Source organism: Staurois parvus, unplaced genomic scaffold, assembly GCF_062004578.1.
Source record: "Staurois parvus isolate SC_StPar_1 unplaced genomic scaffold, SC_StPar_1.0 ptg000463l, whole genome shotgun sequence".
NCBI lineage: Eukaryota > Metazoa > Chordata > Amphibia > Anura > Ranidae > Staurois > Staurois parvus.
The window spans coordinates 778,757-795,646 of NW_028318259.1; the positions used below are offsets into that span (position 1 = coordinate 778,757).

The 16,890-nt window shown below is 44.6% G+C and overlaps 1 protein-coding gene across 2 annotated transcripts in view; it reads left to right on the plus strand.

Moving 5' to 3' along the window:
• The window catches only part of LOC149452805 (phospholipid scramblase 3-like), a 64,046-nt gene that overhangs the window by 6,735 nt on the left and 40,421 nt on the right, over positions 1–16,890 (plus strand). The window contains exons 1-2 of one of the 2 annotated variants that reach the window (XM_089688954.1): positions 9,240–9,378; positions 10,929–10,967. In XM_089688954.1, coding sequence (XP_089545080.1) covers positions 10,958–10,967 — 10 coding nt within the window. In that variant the 5' untranslated portion in view covers positions 9,240–9,378; positions 10,929–10,957. Of the gene's footprint in view, positions 1–9,239; positions 9,379–10,928; positions 10,968–16,890 lie in introns of those variants that run through there. The other variant, XM_089688955.1, reaches the window with a different exon arrangement.

Consider the following 16,890-nt stretch of genomic DNA (forward strand, 5'->3'; position numbering starts at 1 on the left):
AGTGGATAAGTCGGGTAAAATTTTATTAGAAATTTGTTCAGATTTTGGATTGGTTGATGTTGGGAAAAACAAGGGGCATACCTTTTTTGCTGAAGGCCGAAACATAAGCTCACGTATAGACTTTCTTTTTGTCTCCAGAGACTTCAGTCCTGAATCCTTTGTGGTGCAGCCAGTAGCGTTCACGGACCATGGCCGAATCAAATGCAAAGTGAGTATGGAGTCAGATAAGGTGTATGGTAGGGGAGTGTGGAAACTGAATGTGGATTTGCTAGATGATGTGAATGTGAGAAGAGAGTATGGGAGTTTGTTTGAGAGATGGGAGAGAAAACGATTGGAGTTTGAAAGTATAGTTGAATGGTGGGAATGGGTAAAAATGATGACTAAGCGGTTTTTTGTAAGGAAAGGGTGTGAGAAAGTGAGAAGAGAGCGTGAAGAGTATGAATGGTGGCAGAAGCGGTTGACATATTTGTTAGAAATAAGCGAATGGGGCGAGAATGTGAGAAGCGAGATTGCAGAGGCACGAGTGAAGGTTGGGAGTTTTATGAAAGCGAAGGGTAAGGCAATAATTGCACAAGCCAGAATGGTTGTGAGAGAGAATGACGAACGGTGTACAAGGCTTTTCTTTAAGAAAGTGTATAGACGGAAGAATGAGATTGTTAGTGTGGTGGATGAGAGTGGGAGTGAAATAAGTGGGAATAAGAGGGTATGCAGTGAAGTACGGAAGTTCTATAGTGAGTTGTTTTCTGTAAGAAGGAGAGATGAGAATGTGGAAAAAGAAGTGATTGGTGAGGTTGAGGAGAAGTTGGATGAGGAGGAAAGAATGGCTTTATGTGAGGATGTGAGTGTGAGTGAAGTTGAAAGATGTTTGAATGGGATTAAGACTGGAAAGACTCCGGGTATGGATGGTTTGCCAGGGGAGTTCTATTGTGCGTTTTGGGGGGTGATCGGGAAGCGTGTGCATGAGGTATGTGTGACTGTGCTGGAGAGTGGGAGATTATCCAAAAGTATGGTAGAAGGTTTGATAGTTTTATTGTACAAAAAAGGCGACAGGAAGGACCTCAAAAACTGGCGGCCTATATCTTTATTGAATATTGACTACAAGATAATTGCGAAAGTGCTGGCTGAAAGAATGCGTGGAGTGATTGGTAAGATGGTTGGTGAGGAACAGGTGTGTGCGGTGCCAGGGCGAATGATTGCTGAAAGTTTGGGATGTTTGCGGGACGTTTTGTGGGATAGTAAGGAGAGGAAGCAAGGGGCGGCTGTGGTTACGATTGATTTTGAAAAAGCTTACGATAATGTTGCGCATGAGTTCATGTATCGAGTGTTGGAAAGAATGGGAGTGCCTGAGAGGATGATGAAGTGGATTAGGTGTCTGTATGCGGGTATCATGAGTAGAGTGCAGGTGAATGGGTGGTTGACAGAGGGAGTGGAAGTGAGAGCGGGTGTGAGGCAGGGGTGCCCTTTGTCCCCTGTCTTGTTTGTATGTGTGATTGAGCCTCTGTTGCGGATGCTTGAGAGAGATAAATGTGTGAGAGGTTTGATGGTACCCGGGAGTGGAGGGAGAAGTTTGAAGGTGATTGGATACATGGACGATGTGACTGTGGTATGTAAGGATGAGAGGAGTTTGAAGCGTGTAAAGTTGTTGTTGAATGTTTTTTGTACTGCAAGTGGTTTTAGGGTGAATATGGAGAAGAGCGAATGTAAGTTTTTTTGGTGAATGGAGGATGAGTGGTCAGTGTGATTGGAAGGTGTGTAAGGGGAGCGTGAGGGTGCTGGGTGTCAAGTTTGATTGTGATTTGTTTGGGCGTGAAAGTTGGGAAGACGTGATGGGCAGAGTGCAATCCAAATTGAACTTTTGGTCTCTAAGGACCTTATCCTTTGAGGGTAAAGTATTAGTGGTGAAGGCTGTGATCCTGCCAATCTTGCTATTTCTGTACCTGGTGTTCCCCGCCCAGGACAGGGTGCTGAAGAAATTGGTAAGGATGATGTTTCTGTTTTTTTGGTCCTCCCGCACAGAAAAGTTGAAACGGGAGAAAGTGGTTAAATGTAAGTTGAATGGTGGGAAAGGTATGGTGAATGTGGAAAAATTTTTGTTTGTGAAGTATGTGGGTATGTGCGTGAAGATTAGTAAGAAGGAGAGTCTAAGTGGATGTATGGTGAGGTATGTTGGAGGGAGCGTTTTGAGGAAGTATGGATGGGGTGAGAGTGATTTGCGTAGACCTGTTAGCTTTAGAGCTCCATGGTTTTACGTCAGGATCGAGAGAGGGATGGAAAAATTGGGGATGAAGGATGTTGAGAGGAGTTTGTGGAATGACTGTAAAAAAGTGTCGAAAGTATTGGCTGAGAGTGAACAGATGGAATGGATTGGTGGGTTGACTGTTAGTGAATGTAAGCGAATGTGGAAGAACATTTGTATGGAAGAGATGAATAATAGACAGAAGGATATTGGATGGATGGGGGTGCATGGATGTTTGCCTGTAAGAATGTTTCAGAGGAGGAGAGGAATGTCCGATACCGAACGTTGTCCGAGAGAGGGTTGTGTGGGGTGTGAGAGCGTGTGCCATGTTTTCTGGGAGTGTGGGTTTGCTAGAGAGGTATGGAAGAAGTTGGAGAGGATGATAGAAGGTTTGGCTGGAGTTAGAAAGTTGACGTATGAGATGATGTTGTATGGGTTGTGGAATGTGGGGGTGATAGAGGGGAGAGTGCTATGGATGTTGATGGGTTGTGTGAAAGAGTTTGTGGGATGTCAGGAATTTGGGTTTTTTTAAGACAGAATGGTTGAGTGTTGATGAGTGTGCGGCCATGGTCCGTGGTCGTTTGTATGCTTACGGTCACTATGATCGGCTTAAACTGGGGGCTGAAGAAGCCGAAAGGATTTGGAAATTTGGGTGTTGGAAGAATTGGACTGCTGCTTAGGGGGATTGCAGAGTAGGTCTATTGATGGCCTTTCTTGCGTCCTCTGGAGGTTCGCAGTGCTGCGATGATCTGGTTCCAAGTCTTACCAACACTTCTGGAGTCTGAAGGGGAGGCAATCGTTTTTTTCTTCTGTCTTCCTTCTGGGGTCCCAGGGAGGTACAGATATAAGAGGATTACTGTTCATGACGTGATGCTGTGTTATTATTGTGCTTCTAACATCTTTGTTTTTTCTTTGTTTAAGGCGGCATTCTGAGCTACCGGAATGGGTGGGGTGGATGGTGAGGGCGAGAATAGGTGTTTTCTTGTATAGTTGTAGGGATAGTTATGTTTTGTTTTTTTTTTGCTCCTTGTCTGCAATTTCACGAAGTTCTGTCATCTAAAGAAACAGCTTACAAGTGGAAAAGCACAGTTTCATTTTTCTGAATGCAATGGAGAAAATTGCAAGCTTGTTTGATGTATGCTGGAAATGCCTTTTTTGTTCCTTTTGTACCTTTTTTTTTTTTGTATATATTTGAAGAAAAGAAAAAAAAAAAAAACGCATGACACATGATGTAAATGTTAATGCTTTATTTACTTTATTGTTTTGTTTATTGTTTATTTTTAGTATGATTTTGTAAATATTGCAGTTTTTTTGACTTTGAGGTATTCTGTTTTCTTTTTGGTTGATGATGATGGAATCTGTAAAAAAAAAAAAAAAAAAAAAAAAAAAAAGAGAGAGGAAAAAAAAAAACAAAAAAACTATTGTTATTTTTGTGAAATTGTTGTTTGAAATTTTATAATAAAAGAATTAAAAAACCTGTATCCTGTGTTCCTGCTTCGTTGCTGACCCGGCTTGATCCTGATCTCTGTTGACCGTCTCCTGTTCTGACTACTGGCTCATCCCTGACTATTCTTCTGCCTACTCCTATGCTGTTTGACCTCCTGTTGCTGTACCTTGGCTTGTGACCCGTTTACTCTTTGCCTGCTGCTCTGTACTGATCTGCCTCCACCGTTACCGACCCGGTTTGTCTGACCACGCTAACTACTCTGCCATCCATCCATTCTGCACGGATCCAGCCGTACCTGCACATACTTCTGGCGGATCCCTCTACCACTAGCAGGGGTACTCAGGGGCCGCGACCTGGTCTCAGTCCTGCGCCAAGTCCATCCCCACCATCAGGGGCTCTGGTGAAAAGGCAGACTGGAGCTTAGACTCCGCGCCCTGGGGAATCCTGCCCTGAGGACCGCTAGAGGTACCACCAAACGGTCATTACAGAACCCTACGGCCGGCCTGACCGTTCCACTTCTCCAGCCCTGACTACGCCTGTGTTCCTGCACCTCCTAAAGATTAGTGGAAGGTTGGTTTGCTCACTGTGCGTTTTATATAGATATATATCTGGGTGGCTAATAATAACCTGTATTATATTGTACCTGAGACCTGCGTTTCCCTGTGCCAGTCCACACCTTTCTGGTCATTCCTTGATTCCTGACAAGTGCCTTGTGTCTTTAGTACCTTTTGGCCTAGTGCCTTGTGTCTTTAGTACCTTTTGGCCTAGTGCCTTGTGTCTTTAGTACGTTTTGGCCTAGTGCCTTGTGTCTTTAGTACGTTTGGGCCTAGTGCCTTGTGTCTTTAGTACGTTTGGGCCTAGTGCCTTGTGTCTTTAGTACGTTTTGGCTTAGTGCCTTGTGTCTTCAGTACGTTTTGGCCTAGTGCCTTGTGTCTTTAGTACGTTTTGGCTTAGTGCCTTATGTCTTTAGTACCTTTTGGCCTAGTGCCTTGTGTCTTTAGTGCCTAGTGCCTTGTGTCTTTAGTACGTTTTGGCCTAGTGCCTTTTGTCTTTAGTCATTTTGGCCTAGTGCCTTGTGTCTTTAGTACGTTTTGGCCTAGTGCCTTGTGTCTTTAGTACGTTTTGGCCTAGTGCCTTGTGTCTTTAGTACGTTTTGGCCTAGGGCCTTTTGTCTTTAGTCATTTTGACCTAGTGTCTTTAGTCAATTTGGCCTAGTGCCTTGTGTCTTTAGTACGGTTTGGCCTAGTGCCTTTTGTCTTTAGTACGGTTTGGCCTAGTGCCTTTTGTCTTTAGTCATTTTGACCTAGGGCCTTGTGTCTTTAGTATGGTTTTTTTCTAGTGCCTTGTGTCTTTAGTACGTTTTAACCTAGTGCCTTGTGTCTTTAGTACATTTTAACCTAGTGCCTTGTGTCTTTGGTACATTTTGGCCTAGTCTTGAGCATTAAAATTGTCCAATTTTATACTACTGTACCATCTATGAGCTGACAGTGTAGTAGCCACAGGCAGATATTTTCCTACAAGAATTTGGAGTGCCAGCCCTCAGGAACAGCACTTAAAAGTGACCTCTGCCTCTTTATCAAACAAAAAATTAAAATTGAACAGAAAAGGCCAATAAATAATACCCTCCCTTCAAAAAACAAGGCAGCAAGGGGGGTAGTTGCTAAATAGCTAGTGCTGAAACGTGCTGGTGACATAGATAGTAGTCCTACTAAGAACTCTTGGGTTAGATAAACACTGTGAACATTTTGGAGGCAAACACCCTACCAGTGCAGTTCACAGATGTAAATTACAGTCTCCTAACTGACTCTAATCTCTCCCTGCGCAGCTTGTCATCTTTCCCTATAGTTGTTTCCATTGCACTGACAGTGAGGCTGAACTGTCACCCCCTTTTATACTGGGGGACTGGGTTATCCAGAATCCACCTTTTTGGTCCTTCAAAGCCTGCTGGTCACAGTTTAACCACTTGCCGACTGCGCATAGCCGAATGACGGCTTCACCGCGGCCGGCCAGTTCTGAGTGGACGTCATATGACGTCCTCCCAGAACGCGCTCTCCTGCGCGCCCCAGGGGGCGCGCACCCGGCGATCTCCGTGATCGCTGTGTCCTACGGACACAGCTGATCACGAGATGTGGTGAAAGGCCGATCCCACCGGCCTTTTACCACGTGATCAGCGGTGTCCAATGACACGCTGATCACAGGAAAATGCAAGTGCCGGTTCTCGGCTGCACTTTCCTCACGCTGTCAGATCGTGAGGAAAGTACTGCCGAGAACCGGCAGTTGTCAGAGCGGGGATCGGCACCGATCATCAGGGCACTGATGATCAGTGCCCTGATGATCGGTGCCCAGCAGTGACCCCCGCAAGTTCCGATCAGCTGTGCGCCCACTAGCCCCGCCCACCCATTCCCAGCAGTGCCCCCACCTGTGCCCAGCAGTGCCCCCACCTGTGCCCAGCAGTGCCCCCACCTGTGCCACTCTGCAGTGCCACCTACCTGTGCCCAGCAGTGCCACCTACATGTGCCCAGCAGTGCCACCCACCTGTGCCCACCCACCTGTGCCCACCAGCGCCACCCACCTGTGCCCACCAGTGCCACCCACCTGTGCCCACCCACCAGTGCTGTCCACCAGTGCCACCCACCAGTGCCACCCACCAGTGCTGCCAGTCAGTGCCACCAGTCAGTGCCCAGGGGTTGTGCCAGTCAGTGCCGCCAGTCAGTGCCCAGAAGTGATGCCAGTCAGTGCCGTCTATCAGTACCCATCATCAGTGTCACCTATCAGTGCCGCCTATCAGTGCTGCATATCAGTGCCGCCTATCCGTGACCCCTAATTAGTGCTGTCTATCAGTGCCGCCTATCCGTGCCACCTCATTAGTACTGCCTATCAGTGCCCTTTAGTGCTGCCTATCAGTGCCCATCAGTGCCGCCTATCAGTGCCCATCAGTGCCGCCTCATCAACGCAAATCAGTGAAGGAGAAAAAATACCTGTTTGAAAAATTTTATAAAAGAAACAAATAAACTTTTTTTTTTTTTTCTAATTTTTTGCACTTTTTTTAATTTATAGCGCAAAAAGTAAAGCGCCCAGTGGCGATTAAATACCACCAAAAGAAAGCTCTATTTGTGAGAAAAAAATGATCAAAATTTCATATGGGTACAATGTTGCATGACCGCGCAATTGTCAATCAAAGTGCGGCAGCGCTGAAAGCTGAAAATTGGCCTGGTAAGGAAGGGGGTATAAGTGCCTGGTAGGCAAGTGGTTAAAGGCCATGCAAAACATTTTGTGTAAAAAAGTTTTTGCTTGGGCGATTATAAACAATAAATTGCCAGGAGCTGATATTTCAATGAAAAGGATTTCCTGAGAAAATTTATTTTTTTTTTTTACCATTTTAACCACTGGAAGATTTAATTGTCTTCATGGCCAGGGTATTTATTGCTATTCAGCACTGCACTATTTTAACCGCCCATAGCTTGGTCATGCAACACTTTACCCAAATTAAATTTATGTAATTTTTTTCCACACAAATAGAGCTTTCTTCTGGTGGTATTTGATCACCATTATATATACAAAAAAAGACCAAAATTTTGAAAAGAAAAAATATTTTCTACTTTCTGTTATAAAACATATCCAATAAAATTAAAAAAAAAAAATCAATTCATATACACTTATTGAGATTTTTTTTCTTTTACCACAGACATGTAGCAGAATACATTTTGACCGAAACTTAATTTTATTTGATAATACTATACACTGTCTTTGTACTAATGACATTGGCTGGGGAGGGATTAACATCTAGGGCAATCAAGGCTTTACCTGTGTGTAACGGAACCGGACCCCGACTGCACTAGGGTATTTCCATTAAACTCCCGCTTCCCTGTCTGAACACAGATCCACGGACACCACCGCTGACCATACAAGACTAGACAAGGCCAGTCTTGAAATAAATCAGGAAATAGACTCCTTTATTTTAACACAGAGACAAGATATATACACAGGGCGGGGCAATACACACCCAGTAAGGCTAGTCACACTAGCCTTGTGTGCAGGCGGCAGAGAGGCGTTTGGGAAGCGTTTTTACCGCTTCCCAAACGCCTCTGCCAATTCTGCACATTACAGCACATGGTGCTGTTCTAACAGGAGCGTTTGCGTCGCGTCGCATTGCGTCGCGGAAAAACGGACGCCTCTGGTCGAGTCAGGAGGCTTTGAAGCCTCCTATTCTCGTCTATGGTGCCGCTCCGCAAACGCCCGGCCGGCGTTTGCGGTGCGGTTGCGGGGTGTTTGCGGAGCGGTAACACCACTCAAATGCATTATAGACGTTTGTGGGGCGTTATTAACGCTCGGCAAACGCCTAGCAACTGCCGCTAAACCGCGAATGCGGTGTTTGCCGAGCGTTAAAAATGCTCCGCAAACACCGGACCAACGCTTGCCAAACGCTATAGGGGCGTTTGGCAAGCGTTGGCAAAACAGCCTAGTGTGAACGAGCCCTAACAAGAGACACACCAGCAGACAGTCCCATCAGGGGGAAGGGCTGCCGGAAACACCCCCCACCAAGCCAATACACAAACACATACATCCCATAATAGTTTGCTCCCAAGCAAGACACACAATAGAACAATGGGATACAACCACATGGCATTAAACAATGAACAACCCCCACCTATCTCCTAGACATGTTTGCACAATATTAGAACAGATCACCCTGTACCTCTAACAGGCACAGGGTGACTTACACATAATAGGGATATGGGGAGCTGAGACAGGGGTCTCCCCACCTCTCCAAAGTGAGCTGGGTTCCATGGGCCCCCCCACCCAAAGTGACTCCTGTCACACTGTGTGCCTAACAATGTGTTATATGTGCTGCTAGTAATCACAGATCTGGCTGCTTTGTGTTTGTCAACCCAGAACTCTGTGCAGTGATTGGCCACAGCCGGTCAGCAGGTTTCAGCCATAAATCGTTCGCTGAAATCTGCTGACAAACTTGTGCTGTGACCAATCACAGCACAGGTCATTAAGGGGCATGCGCATGTGCGCCCCAAGCCCAGAAGACTGGCCTCATTGCCTTGCCTGTCTGTGCCACCCATCTGCAGTAAATGTACTATGGGCAGGTGACAACCTGGCAAATGATCGCTTTTGATGCTCTGCAACAGCGCCCTAAACGCGCCCTAGGCATAGGCACATGTTTGGCGCATTTGGGACATGTTTCAATAAAAGTGGATGGTGGCAACTGCAAAGCCCTGGACCTGGCAGACTCTGCATCCCGCGCTGTCTTTGCTTCCCTGCCAAACCAAGCAACACTAACACTGCCATGTGTACACCTCCATCCGCTCCCTGCTGTAACAATTGTTAAAAGGAGTTTGGGAAGCCGTAAAAACGCAACAAAAATGTCTGTTTTTAATGTCTGTGTGAATGCGGCTTTCAAGTTTGAAGTGGAATTTCCCGATGCAGACCCTATTCTTGGAAGGTGTTGTGTATTGTGATGAATAATCGTCTGCTGACAATCAGATGGTATTTCATCACAGCTCACAGGCGCTTCCTGCTGCAAAGCGACATTACACAATCAGAATTTGAAGTAAGATATATATTTGGTACGGGGAGCAGTCGAGGAGAGGAAATCACAGACTGGCCTCCAGATCCGTCACTCCGCACAGAGCCCCGGGAGCTGAGACACAGGAGCTGACAATCGACACCCAGCCACTTCTTACAGGTACTCGCCGCAGTCTCTGATTGACTGCTGCATTCTCTGATTCATTTACTTTATCCTCTGTGGATCAGCTTTATCCTCTGTGGATCAGCCGCGGACTCTCCATCTTCTTACAATGAGCCAGTGCTGAGCTCCTCCTGAAAATACTACTCACCTGGCTGACCCTGGATACTTACTGAGCCAGGTGCCTCGAGTCAAGGACCTGCAGGGCAGCCAGACCCACTAGCATTTTCAGAACGAGCTCAGCAATGTAGAGAGAGCAGATTTTGAACCCTCCACTTTACTCTACCCACCAGCATCCGCACGTAGCTGGAATTTCATTTTAAGTTGGAGTGACCTCGGGGTAACATTTACAGATCAGCATATGACTGTTGTTCACATAGGAGAAGTGGGAAGGATTTCCCCTGAGAGCGCATTGTGTGCGATGGCATTAGACTCATAAGTGTAGAAGCCAAAGGGGATGGTTTTAGAAACTTGCTGCGCCTGTTTATTCATTTTTTGAATGCTGGATCTCTGCCAGGCTGTGACAACAATGTAACAAAAGTAATCAACAAGGACAACAAAAGTGGGACTGTGCAGAGTCCATACATACAAAATGAGGGCAGATACCAAGAATTACACCCGGCATACAGGACAGGAGAAGTGGGACTGTGCAGAGTCCATACATACAGAATGAGGACAGATACCGAGAATTACACCCAGCATACAGGACAGAGAAGTGGGACTGTGCAGAGTCTATACATACAAAATGAGGGCAGATACCGAGAATTACACCCGGCATCCGGGACAGGAGAAGTGGGACTGTGCAGAGTCTATGCATACAGAATAAGGACAGATACTGAGAATTACACCCGGCATCCGGGAAAGGAGAAGTGGTACTATGCAGAGTCTATGCATACAGAATGAGGACAGATACTGAGAATTACACCCGGCATACAGGACCGGAGAAGTGGGACTGTGCAGAGTCTATGCATACAGAATGAGGACAGATACTGAGAATTACACCCAGCATCCGGGACAGGAGAAGTGGTACTATGCAGAGTCTATACATACAGAATAAGAACAGATACAGGGAATTACACCCGGCATCCAGGACAAGAGAAGCGGTACTGTGCAGAGTCCATACATACAGAATGAGGACAGATACCGAGAATTACACCCGGCATACAGGACAGAAGTGGGACTGTGCAGAGTCCATACATACAGAATGAGGACAGATACCGAGAAGTACACCCGGCATACAGGACAGGAGAAGTGGGACTGTGCAGAGTCCATACATACAGGGAAAGAACAGATACTTAGAATTACACCCGGCATACAGCACAGGAGAAGTGGGACTGTGCGGAGTCCATCTATACAGAATAAGAACATATACCAAGAATGATACCCGGCATACAAGACCATAGAAGTGGGACTGTGCAGAGTCCATACATACAGAATTAGAACAGATACTGAGAATTACACCCAGGGGCACAGCGTCCGTCACAAGTTGCTGAATGTTCATAATTTTTGTGAAACTAATCATCTTTATTTTATTTCCGTGCAATGAATAGATTCTGATTCCTGTCTTCAGAAGAGAAACATGTCTGCAGGTAAGAAGTGCATTTCTAGTATAGTACAATACTGACCTCCAGGGATGAAAAACCTTTACCCTTGCAGTGGGTCTCCCTCCCCATTGCAAGGGTTGCACCAATGACTAACAGGACCCCTAGATAAGTCACATGGAAGAGGGTACAAAACAGGACAAATGTCATATAGCAAAAAATGTATACATGTATTCATACCAAAAAAGTATAAAAAGATTACTGAAAATAAAAAAAAAATTCCATGACCCTCTACCACCTATTACCTCCCCCTTCCTTTAGATTGTAAGCTCCATGAGCCGGGCCCTCCTATTCCTTCTCTCCTGAAATGTATTGTAATTGTACTGTCTCCCTTATATTGTAAAGCGCTGAGCAAACTGTTGGCGCTATATAAATCCTGTATAATAATAATATATAAATCCTGTATAATAATAATATATAAATCCTGTATAATAATAATAATAATAATAATATATAAATCCTGTATAATAATAATATATAAATCCTGTATAATAATAATAATATATAAATCCTGTATAATAATATTATATAATACCAAATTTTAAAATGACAACATTGTGACCAGGGAACATCAATTAGTGTCTGGACCACTTACACCATAACCCAGGGTTTCTCAACCAGAGTTCCTTCAGAGGTGGCTAGGGGTTCCTTCAGAGGTGGCTAGGGGTTCCTTCACAGGTGGCTAGGGGTTCCTTTAGAGGTGGCTAGGGGTTCCTTCACAGGTGGCTAGGGGTTCCTTTAGAGGTGGCTAGGGGTTCCTTCAGAGGTGGCTAGTGGTTCCTTCAGAGGTGGGTAGAGGTTCCTTCAGAGGTGGCTAGGGGTTCCTTCAGAGGTGGCTAGGGGTTTCTTGAGCAATGTCTGCCTCTCAGATACGTTCCCACTGACACCAGCGATCTTTTTAGCTATCTACTGTATATAATAATAATACCAAATTTTAAAATGACAACATTGTGACCAGGGAACATCAATTAGTGTCTGGACCACTTACACCATAACCCAGGGTTTCTCAACCAGGGTTCCATCAGAGGTGGCTAGGGGTTCCTTCACAGGTGGCTAGGGGTTCCTTTAGAGATGGCTAGGGGTTCCTTCAGAGGTGGCTAGGGGTTCCTTCAGAGGTGACTAGGGGTTCCTTCAGAGGTGACTAGGGGTTCCTTAAGAGGTGGCTAGGGGTTCCTTCAGAGGTGACTAGGGGTTCCTTCAGAGGTGATTAGGGGTTCCTTGAGCAATGAGCAATGTCTGCCTCTCAGATAAGTTCCCACTGACACCAGCGATCTTTTTAGCTATCTGTAAGGGGGTAATTCTTCCCAATGACCACAAGTGTAAGGAGCGTTCTTCCCACTGACCATCACACTAATGTCTCATGAGTTGTAGAAATAGTCATTTATAGCACGAGTTCCCCGAGACCGGAAAGTTATTTCAAGCGTTCCTCTGTGTTGACAAGGTGGAGAATTACTGTTGACAGATGTATCATTCAATCCACCGTATCATCTTTGTATCTCATGTACTAACAACCTACTCTTTCTGTTTCTTCTCTTTCTCGTATTAATATATTTTTCTATATTGTACTTTTCAGAAGTGCCTTGTTTCTACTGTATCATTTGTAAATGTACTGTTGTTTTACAGTCTACTTTCATATAATAAAACCGTTTGTAAACAAAAAAGAAAAGGTGGAGAAAAGCTCCCGGAACCTCATATATAACTGAAAACAACCCCCAAGATCCTATAGAACTATCATTGAAACCAGAGAGGACATCCTAAGTAATTGGTAATAGTGCCAATCATTTACAGATCAAATGATAATTATAAGATATTGATTAATGATGTTTTGACCCAAAGAGTTCCCTTGGTATTAAGTCCAGACACTTTCACCCCCTTCCTGTCCAGGCCAATTTTCAGCTTTCAGCGCTATCACACTTTGAATGACAATTGCGCGGTCATGCAACACTGTACCTTAAAGGTTGTCGCTAGCCCCTGGCTATCTGTCTTTATCAGCCTGTTGAAGGTACGGACGCGTTGGGAAGATTGACTTCATCTCAGAAACGACAGACACATACACACAGTGATAGGTGAAATCAATCTCTCAAGTTTATTAGCGGGAAGAAAATTAATATAACAGAAAAAAGAAAGGTGGGGGGCACAGAGTATCAAAAAGCTGAGTTGTCAGTAAGCTGAATACAAAAAGACAAACACTGACGTCAATTCTGAAAAGTGATGAGAAGAAAAGTGATTCACTTCCCAGAAATAAGGAAAGTTTCTAAATTGTTTTAAAACACTTGTCTACTACATACAATAGAATCTTGCTAGATACTTGTCAAGGCTGTAAACATGACTCTTCTCAGACCTTGAAATCAGTTACAAGTATCCAACAATTATTTTCCCATGGGACAGAAGTATTTGACTTTTAATTATATCATAACAGAAACAGGTGCTGTTAGTACAAAGAAATAATTGGATACTATCTCTTCCTCTACTGTCAAGGTCCTACCTTTTCCCTGAGGTTATGTTACTCCATGTGCTGGCGTCCATCTTGGATTCTGCTGTGCATGGTGGGAATCCTTTTATGCCTTCAGGTCTCTGAGGTCCACCCCCCAGAGGGGCGTGGCTGATGACATATAAGCCTGTGGCCCGCACATGCTCTTTGCACTTGTGTCTTGTGTCTTTGTGTTGCTATTACTCTGTTCTGACTCTCGTGACTCTCCTGGTATCTGATTCGGCTTGTGACTTGACTATTCTTTGTATTCTCCTTTGATCTGACCCTCTGTTGCTGAACCCGGCTCGTGACCTGTGATTCTCATCTGCTGTCCTGTACTGTTTTGTCCTGTTGTTGTTGACCCCGGCCTGTCTGACTACTCTTTTGTCTCTTCCACCAGTTACACGCCATTGGCGGCGGCCATTACCGCAGCTGAGGTGTCTCGGGGGCCGCGACCTGGTCCCTGGCTGCGTCAAGTCCATCCCCACCATCAGGGGACCTGGTGAAGGGCAGCCTGGGACTTAGACTCCGCGCCCTGAGGGACTTCGGTCTGTGGGTGGTGGTTGTCGTCAGCCAGTGCGTTACATTGTTAGGCCTGCCTGTCCATTCCTCGGCTCCTGCCCTGACATTTACCAAGGCTAAGCTAAGATAAAAAATAGAAGAATATTGTGAGTACAGTTCTGTAACACATAACTGACATAGCATATTTTCATTAACTCATTCTGGGTATAATACAAAACAATTATTCAACATGTTAGTACAAAATATAGAATGGAGTGGGGGGGAAACAAAATGACAGACCTAAAAAACATACATTTCCCTTCAGTACCCATATGAATTTTTTAGCATTTTTTTGAGACAGAAAAAACTTTATTTTGGTGGTATTTATTCACCACTGGGATTTTTTTTTTTTTTTTGCTATATAAATGAAAAAGTCCAAAAAGTCTGAAAAAAAGTGTTTTTCTTATAAAATTTTGCAAATAAATAATCTTTCTTCATACATCTTGGCCATTACATTTACATTTTTATTTTATTTTTTTAGATTATTATTTATGGGTTTTTTTTTAACATACTGTCACCGTAGCAGTACAGTGTCACCATAGTGACACTGTACTACTTGTGGGGGGTGATGAAGTTTTTTTTTGGTTTTTTTTTACACTGATTGCTTTTACACCCATAAAGGATGTAAAAGCAATCATTCTCCTTCTCTCTGGCTGCATTCTTGCAGCCATTGAGAAATACTGTGTGAGCTGTGATTGGTCACAGCTTGTCACATGGTACAAGGCTGTTGTGAATAGCCCTGTACCATGTGATCTCTGTGATCATTCACAGATTTCACACGTAGTAAGCAATGATGTCAGAAGTGACATCTTGCTTACTACTATTCATGTGATCACTGATTGGCCAATCAGTGATCACATGATCGGGCCCTCACACAGAGGTCCCGTACAGCGATTGGTGTTTCGCTGTGTTCGGAGGACACAGCGGGCACCGGATCGCGGTGCCGGGCACTCCCAGGGAGCATGCACAGTCCAAAATGGTGGACGCCATTTATGAACGGCAACCCGCCCCTGCACTGCCACCATCCGGCCCTTTATATACAGCGGCCGGACGGAATATGGGTAAACCACAGTGTTCATGGGATATCAACACTGTTGGAACAACACCAGCAGCAGGTTCCTGGGGCCTAGCTATCTGCAGATTTAGGGTACCTCAATGAGAACACTAGTAGATGCTTGTTTGCACTTGGGTGGCTGGGAGGAGGTGGTATACCCCATCCTGAGGTATCACAGCTATATAGGTTTATGGCTGCTTTAGATCAATTATGTCCTGGTGCTGTAGCAAGGAATGGAGGAGGAACTTCATGCCTTCTTACAGATCCTCTTTGGAAGTAGAAGAACATTAAGTTGATCTACACAATAGATTCCAAATAGATCCCTTTTTTGGACTTGCCGATATCCATTAGGAATAATAGACTGATTACTGCTATATAAAGAAAGGAGACAGCCCCTAGCACCCTGTTACGTGCTTTGGACCACCACCTGGACACCTTGATTTGTAGATTTACAGAAACTGTACAGTCAAAAGAAGATTACAGAGTGGAGGCAAAAGCTTTCTATCAGAGATTTAGGGTGAGAGGTTAGTCTCACAGGTGTTAGGAACAAGGGAGGAACATCCTACAGATCTACAGATATACACCATCATTTGTAGATGCCATAACTTCCACACAAACCAAATAATACAGTATACACGTAGTGGGATTTTGTGTCTGGGAGGAGAAAGCGGTCTACTCCAACCTGATGTATCACAGCTATGTAGGTTTATGGCTGCGTTACATCGATGATGTCCTGGTGCTGTGGCAAGGAACGAAGGAGGAACGTCATGCCTTTCCTACAGATCTACAGATATACACCATAGTTTGTAGATGCCATAACTTCCACACAAACCAAATAATACAGTATACACGTAGTGGGATTTTGTGTCTGGGAGGAGAAAGCGGTCTACTCCAACCTGATGTATCACAGCTATGTAGGTTTATGGCTGCGTTACATCGATGATGTCCTGGTGCTGTGGCAAGGAACGAAGGAGGAACGTCATGCCTTTCCTACAGATCTACAGATATACACCATAGTTTGTAGATGCCATAACTTCCACACAAACCAAATAATACAGTATACACGTAGTGGGATTTTGTGTCTGGGAGGAGAAAGCGGTCTACTCCAACCTGATGTATCACAGCTATGTAGGTTTATGGCTGCGTTACATCGATGATGTCTTGGTGCTGTGGCAAGGAACGAAGGAGGAACGTCATGCCTTTCCTACAGATCTACAGATATACACCATAGTTTGTAGATGACATAACTTTCACACAAACCAAATAATACAGTATATATGTAGTGGGATTTTGTGTCTGGGAGGAGAAGGTGGTCTACTCCAACCTGATATATCACAGCTATGTAGGTTTATGTCTGCGTTACATCGATGATGTCCTGGTGCTGTGGCAAGGAACGAAGGAGGAACGTCATGCCTTTCCTACAGATCTTCTATGGAAATAAAATAAATATTAATTTGATCTACACAATGGATGCCAAACAGATCCCTTTTTTGGACTTTTAGATATCCGTCTAGGATAATAGAGAAGGAAGGAGTGCACTGTCACATGCTTTGAACCACCACTCTGACCCCTTGATTTGCGGATTTGCAGAAATTGAACCCTTGAAAAAAGATTATAGAATGGAGGCAAAAGCTATGTATCGAAGGTTTAGGGAGAGACGTTAGTTCCACAGGTGTGATAGGAAAAGCTGAGCTAAAACTGAATGAGGTTGAAACCAAAGAGTGGATGGAACTGGTATGAACGATCATGTAGTTTGGTGCACGTTGGAAAGAACTGAGACAGGTACTGGTAAAGCATTGGCATGTGTTACATATGTATCTCCAATG